Source organism: Alligator sinensis, unplaced genomic scaffold (assembly GCF_000455745.1).
Source record: "Alligator sinensis unplaced genomic scaffold, ASM45574v1 scaffold210_2, whole genome shotgun sequence".
NCBI classification, from domain to species: domain Eukaryota; kingdom Metazoa; phylum Chordata; order Crocodylia; family Alligatoridae; genus Alligator; species Alligator sinensis.
Window position 1 is genome coordinate 874,259 of NW_005841946.1, and position 7,206 is coordinate 881,464.

General features: G+C 44.1%; 1 protein-coding gene across 2 annotated transcripts in view; it reads right to left on the reverse strand.

Moving 5' to 3' along the window:
* Nucleotides 1–7,206, reverse strand: part of CERS3 (ceramide synthase 3) — a 73,338-nt gene that overhangs the window by 50,804 nt on the left and 15,328 nt on the right. For both annotated transcript variants that reach the window (XM_006020068.3, XM_025199533.1), the window contains exon 2: nt 563–745. In XM_006020068.3, the coding sequence (XP_006020130.1) occupies nt 563–745 (183 nt within the window). The remainder of the gene's footprint in view (nt 1–562; nt 746–7,206) is intronic.

Consider the following 7,206-nt stretch of genomic DNA (forward strand, 5'->3'; position numbering starts at 1 on the left):
AGCAGGAATATAGGGTCCTCGCCAGCAGGGGCTCTATGGAGCTTGGCCAGCTCCCCCTCTCCCTGCTGGTGCAGCCCAGCCTGGCTCCACAGACCCTTGCCAGCCTGTGCCCTGCTTTGGGCCCCACCTGTATTGGCCCTGAGACATTGGTACCAAGATGGTGACCAGGGGGCAGGGCACCTGTCAAGGGGCGGGGCTACCCAGGCAGCCCTTGACAGCCTGCCAAAACTGGGTATGCGTCCCTCCACCCAAAATAATTGCTCGCCCCTGACCTACAGGGATCCCTCCCTTGTAAGTTGGTCTGTCCATGGAGCTGTAGTGGAGCAGGGTAGGTGCCCTAGATTTCACTAGCAACTACATCCCCGTGTATTCATTCCACTAGTATCAACTGCTGTGTTACCTAAACTATCCCACTCTGGCATCTGATCAGCTAAACTATCATTATGAAATCATTTACATGCGTGTCTAGACACATTGTAGCTTGCTAATAGCTTGAAAGTTGAGGGGAGGAAACAAAAGTAAAATTACATGCATACAGTTTCATAGTTGTTAGGGCTCTTACTTTTCAATGAAGAATCGGATAATCAGCAAAACAAGCGTGAAGGGTAGAATAGCATATAACTGATGTGGCTTTGGAAAGACATAGCCATCACAGTCTTCAAAATCTGCCCATGTGACATTGGCAGGCATCCACATGGTTTCCCACCAGAACCAGCTCTCGAGTGTCTTGAATATATGTGCCATGCTAAGCAGGAAGAAAGAAAAGTATAAATTATTCTCAGAACACTGCAAAACACCCTTTATATTAATAGCACATAGTATATGGAATACTTTTTTTTTTTTTTTTTTTAGAGCATCTTGTTAGTGGTTAAAAAAAAAAAGTAGTGATAAAAATAAGGCCAGCTCTACGTATTACTCAATGTAGTTCCACTGACTTCAGTGGCTATATCCTGATTTACAGTGATGGAGACCTGGCCCTCTCCATGTGCCAGAGGCAGGGGGTAATTGCTTGCTCAAGGTAGGTACAGGAAACACTTCACTCAAGTCTCAGTCTCTTCCCATATCCAGATGTTTAGGCTTTTGGAAGGCAGAGATAGAAGATGACATTTGGGTAAGACGAGACTCCATGCATAAGAACATAGGACTAGACTGAACCTTGGGGCACTGTTGCACAGGAAACTTAGCATGTTTTTTGATCGCATTACCATGCCATATTAACATTTTCTGAGTAGAAAATGTAGGTAGGTACTGCTTACTATAATCTCTAAGCATAACATGAGACATGGTGTGAAACCCCCATGTAGTGTAAGGCCTGGGGCTGACAATCAGCAGATTGTCAGTCCTATCACTGGCACTACACCAGAGCTGATTGCTAGTCCCAGACCGTTCAAGACCCCAGGGCAGTGCCGGGGTTGGAGCTGACAACCAGCAAGCTGTGCTGGTATTATCCCCATGGAGCAGTCAGATAATAACATACTACAATTAGGAAATATTCTTCCCCTGAAAAGTCCTCACTTTGCTACAATATGGATTGCACTTTGCACATTTTACTGGTTGAATTTCTGACGCTCATGTTTTAAGTGGTTAACACACCTGAAGTTTAACATGCAATATAGCCCTTAGGCTGGGGTTGGTATTTTTGGCCCCTTCTATTAACTTTAAAATAGCCCTTGGGGAGAACCCTTGCTGACTTCCAGTTTTTATGACTCGTTTCACTAGTTTATAGTAATGATGAACCAAATGTCTTGTAACACTATGGTGCAAGCATACAGAATACACCCAATGGACTTGATCATATGTGGAATACTGTCCATCTAAAACTAACTACAAGGGAAAAAAGGATGAAAGTGAGCATAGGGTAACTCAGTGTTGGGGCACTATTGTTTTGCTGTCAAATTGGTCGTGCTCTGACGGTTAGCATCAAAAGAGTTGGTGCTCATTCTGAAAATGCAGCCATGCACAGTACCAATAAAGCTCATCATACAGAGCCTCATGGATAGAACTGCGAGGGAACAGCCATGACTGCGTCACAGGAGATTGGGTTTTTGAAATTTTGTTCTGTTCCCATTTGGAAGACAAATATTAACATTTGGAATTCCCCATAAAAAAGGGGAGGATCAGCTCAAACAATATGCTTCATTTTGATAAAAAACTCAAATATTTTTTTCCAATACTTTAATGATATATTTAACATCTATAAAGTTTTGTCATATGAAATGAACTTATGAAAAGAGAAATTAAAAAAGACAAAGACAGCCCAAATGTGTCAAAAACACGAAACAAATCACTTTATGTTTCACCATGACATTTCATTTTAATTAGACATGTTCTACTTAAGTAGTCAGGGATACCATTCTGAAATGTACTGAATCAGCCTATTCTGATGGAAAATATTTCCACTTGAAAAGGTTGACCAACTCTACCCATGAAGCATAGAAATTCCTGCTCATGGGGACAACCTTCAGTGGTAAGTGCATGCAAAACAGAGTACTAATAACTAACCACCTTATTTGCATGCTGAGAATTGCATATTGTTGCATCTCTCAGACTCACCCTTCTCTCTCATTCCCAACCCGTGTTTACCCAATACAGGTGCTGAGAAAGGATAAGAAAATTCATTCCATCCAAAGGATGACCCCTGATGTTTCAGTTTTGTTTGCAACTCACTCTGGATTCTCACCTGTGTCCTGTTGGACTGTATCCCAGGGCAGGCACCCTGGGGGGACCAGCTCCAAGGGGAGCACCCAGGTCCATCCACACCTCCTTCACTAAGTCCAGGCTGACATGAGCATGTCCTGGATTCTCACCTCCCCTTCGCAGCTTACCCACTCAGACTTTTCAGGTTCAGACCTCAATCCATTTCCCATGTATTTACACAAGCAGTTGGGACTGAAATGTTCATAATTTAGCCATTTAATTTTTTTTTAATGCCAAAAAGGGACAATAAAAATCTACCAAATGGATTGTCTGTGTGTATGTTTAAAAAGTACATAGATAAATAAATAAAATCACCATTGTTCTTGAGCAGAGACCTCAGATGCCAAGTTTCAGCCTAGAGCAATTTTTTACTGCTGAATTATGAACTCCTGGAAGTAGGGATTTATAATGGGACAGCTAACAGCCCTTTAACTACAGCTAGCAGGCGCCATGATAATGAAGTACGGCTTTAAAAACATGACATTTTGGGTCAGACATAAAGGCTTGCAGACATCCAGCCCTACAAGGCCATGACAGGAAACTCCATTATACAGTCATTTTTCCTTTTTTTTTTTTTTTTTTTTTTAAACCAGCTGCGAATTGCAAACCCATTAGAAGCTGTAACAGTTTACCATGCACAACAGAAAAAAAAAAAAGTCTGCTGTAACACAATAGAAGAAAAACCACTCGAGGTCAACCTGTGGTGCAATGCAGCATTGTTAAATCTAAACCCAATATACTGAAATATTAGAAATGGCCACAGCAGACTCTTCTATTAGATCTTTGAGATTTTAAACAACTCATCCTTCCAGTGCTGCTTGCTAATACTAGTGCTACCACAGTATTATTATCGACTTAATCTCTCTAGGTCCCAGCAATCCATCCCTTTTCAACAAGCACTTAAGCACGTGCTTACATGCTCTGCTAAATTAGAATCTAGGGGACCGACACAAAGCCCACATTTCAATACGGACACCAAGCATCAGCAGCAAAGCACAATCATAAACAAAGACATGTTAGGCTGGAAAAGGACCAGGATCTCAAACCTCCTGAGCTGAAGCAGGACAATGCATACCTAGACCCCGCCCTGACAGAGATCTGTCTAACCCGGGGGGCAGGCAATTATTTCAGGCGGAGGGCCACTTACTGAGTTTTGGCATGCTATCAAGGGCACCATGACAGGCAGCCAGGGGCAGATATATATTCATTTTCTAAATTTTTTTTAGGAGCCCCGCAGGCCAGATAGAATAGCCTGGTGGGCCACATGCAGCCCGTGGGCTGCGTTTTGCCCACCCCTGATCTAACCTGCTCTTAAAGACCACCAGTGATGGGGATTTTGCAACCTCCCTATATAGATCGTCTCGCTCTTAAATTCCTGGAGTTGGAAAGGTGTTTCTAATACCTAACCTAGGTCTTCTTTGCTGTTGCAATTTAAACTGATTTCTTCTGGTCTTTGCTGTGAACTGGAGAACAAGCAATCCTCTTTATGATAACCTTCTGCAGGCTGGAAGATGGCTTTTGCCTCTTACCTCAGACTTCTCGTTCTAGGTTAAGCAAACCCAACTGCTCTAGAAGGGGGTTTCTAGAGCATGGAGAGAGGGAATCCCTTGAGAAAGGATCTCTCCCAATCAGACTGCACGCAGATGTGAGCTCATTAAGGAGAAGGACTGGTCTGGTCACCTGGGTAGGCATGGTAAATGGCTTCCTGAGACATGTCTAGCTGTGAGTACATCCCCATTTGGTAGGCTAAGACAAAACTGATAGAGGGCAAGTCTCCTTAGCCACCCTCCCAATCCTGAAGCTATGACCGGCAAAACAAGTTTTGCCCACCTGACTCTGCTTGGGGATATCAGGAACCAGCAATCTGATGGAGTAGATGGTTGAGGAGTAGCCCCACACGGCTGAGACATGCTGAGGGTTGGCATGTTTCAGCCTCTGGGGCCATTGTCTAGCTCTCTGCTTAATTGTGAAAGCAATGGACAGGGCTTATTCTGCTGGGAGCAGTCCTAGGGTTGGTGGGAAGTCACGTAGACTGTCTGGAGAGACTGAACTCTCCCTCCCAGTCCAGGTCAAATTTGAGGTGTTTTGCCACAGCAATACCATGGAAAACTTGCTCCGCAGTGCTTACACCACATGCTGTCTGCAGGAGAGGAAGGCACTCTCCAGGGCTGGCATAGCTCAGACACCAACCTCAAACATGTACCACCACCACTCCTTTCAAGCAACTTTGGCCATCCAGATTTATTTAATCCCAAAATGTTACAGGTCACCAGTTCCTAAATGTTTTGGGCCAACAGACCACTGGCAACCCTCAACATTTTTAAGCCATAAGCCGTTAGCATGAAACTTTTAATTGGAAGGGCAACCTATGGATCTGCTGTGGACTACTTCTCACAGTCTCACGGTTCACCAGAGTTACTGAACTGTTATTATAGACCCAATCTAGTGGCACCTGTCATATCCCAGGAAGTCAGAGATGCTACTAAAGCCTACCATAATTCCACTTTGTCTGGCCTGCACTAATCGAGTCAGCACACTCCCAATCATGACATTTTCTGGCTGCTTTGGTTAAGCAGCTTTCCCAAACAGGCCAGTGTCAGGCTGACACCCAATCTGCATCATTGTTAAAGAAATGTGCTTCTAGATTACATTTCTTAGGGTCAGATTCTGCTCCCGCTTATATAGGTGTAAAACTGAAGACACTCCATTGTCTTCTGGAGGAATTAGTCACAACAGCCTAAGTCCAAAGAAACAGTCACTGGACTCAGCAGTTTCCCTGGATTTATGCCAGTGGAACCGACATAAAAATTACTGGATTCCAGGGAAATTAACTTTTTTTGCTTGCCTGAAACTCTTACAAGACAGGTTTTCCCCCCCAACATCATCCCAAGATCCCACTGCAGTTCCAAACAGGCTGCCCCAACTCGAGTGGGCTGTGGCATGAAACTCAAAAGGTGGGTCTCCTGCTTGCTCAGTGTACTCGACTTCCTTTCCTCACTGTGCTAGGCATCCAACCAAGCAGATTTACATGAATGATTTGGACTTCAGTTGTGCTCAACATACAATACTTTGCTGAACCACGAAACAAGCACCTGTAATTTTCCTCTTGGGTTTAAGTCTAAGCAACAGCACTTTCTTCAGTACAATCCGATCTCCCCTGATCGGAACTGCAGCTCTGCTACTGACTTCGAGGTCCTTGCACAGCTTGATCTCAGTGAAACAATTTGGGAAACTGGAAAGTCCCCTTGAAGCCTAGAAACAGATGCGTTCAACTGGGAAAGCTACTCCATTCCTTCACAAAGGACTTCTTGTGTCTGTGTTTTAAATGATCTGCTGCAAGGCAGAAAAATCAGGACTGAGGCAAGAAGCACAAAACACACAGCTGGGAAATGCCACAATATTTCTTGGACTTCAGCTCCCAATGATCTCATGAGGCTCAAGGACCTGATGATCTCATGAGGTCCCTTCTAGCCCTAAACTTCTGTGAATCTCTGAGCTATTCCATTAAAACCTTGTACTTGGTTATGCTAGTCAGATATGGAGGCCAGGTTTTGATTTGGCACAACTTTACCGTTTGAATTTTGCAAGTCAAAGGGCAGCAGCTGTCAGGAACAGGGATCCATTTCCTATGGGTCTTGGGGCAGGGAAGATTCAGATAGACAGCTCCAATTATCTCCTCTTTCCACCAAAACCAGAAGACTTCACAACTACTGTTGGGCAACAGCTAAATCAGATGGAGGGACTGATGATATAGTCTTCAAACTAAATTTGTGGGGAAGAGGGATTAAGTGCGCCTTTCCCTAGTTTTTCACAAAGGAAAAAACCAAACAATGTTGTGCTATACAGATGGTGAAGGATGCCATTATTTTTCTGTGTCTGTGACCATGAGGCATGATATTGCTGGCAAAACAAAAAGAACAGATTCAGCAGTGGTCAAGGGTGATAAAAATTAGGAGCGTTAACTTGCATGGCAAGACTGGTAAAGCTGGTACAGCAACTTAGGGTAGAATAGATATGACTGAAGTCTCCCACATGCTTTAAGAAATAGTGACGTTCTACTGAGCTATTCAGCATCAGCACTAAGCAGCTGGGGTGAATCAATTTTAGTATCCGTATTACTGAAGCTCATCCCCAAATGCAGGGTTTCCTTCATAAAGCCATGCAATGGATGTTACAGAAGTGCATCTCATTAGGCTTAACAACAAATTTGTCCTGCTTCGAGTTAGTAACTTTTACTCTGGGAACTTTAATTAACACCACATTAGAATAGATAAAGGCTGCATACAGACATTTCGGGGAGGTTGGGGGGTTAGACTGCATTAAAAATAGCCACACTATCTAATGTAAGTCAGCATGGGTAGGGATCAGGAAACAGGCAGGGTCTGCAAGGGAATCAGGAGGGCAGGTAGAGTCTGTGGAGGGTGCATCAGGGGGCAGGAAAGGTCCACAGGGGGTTGGTAGGGTCTGGGAGAGTTTGGCAGGATCAGGGGGAGGCTCACCCCGGGGGGG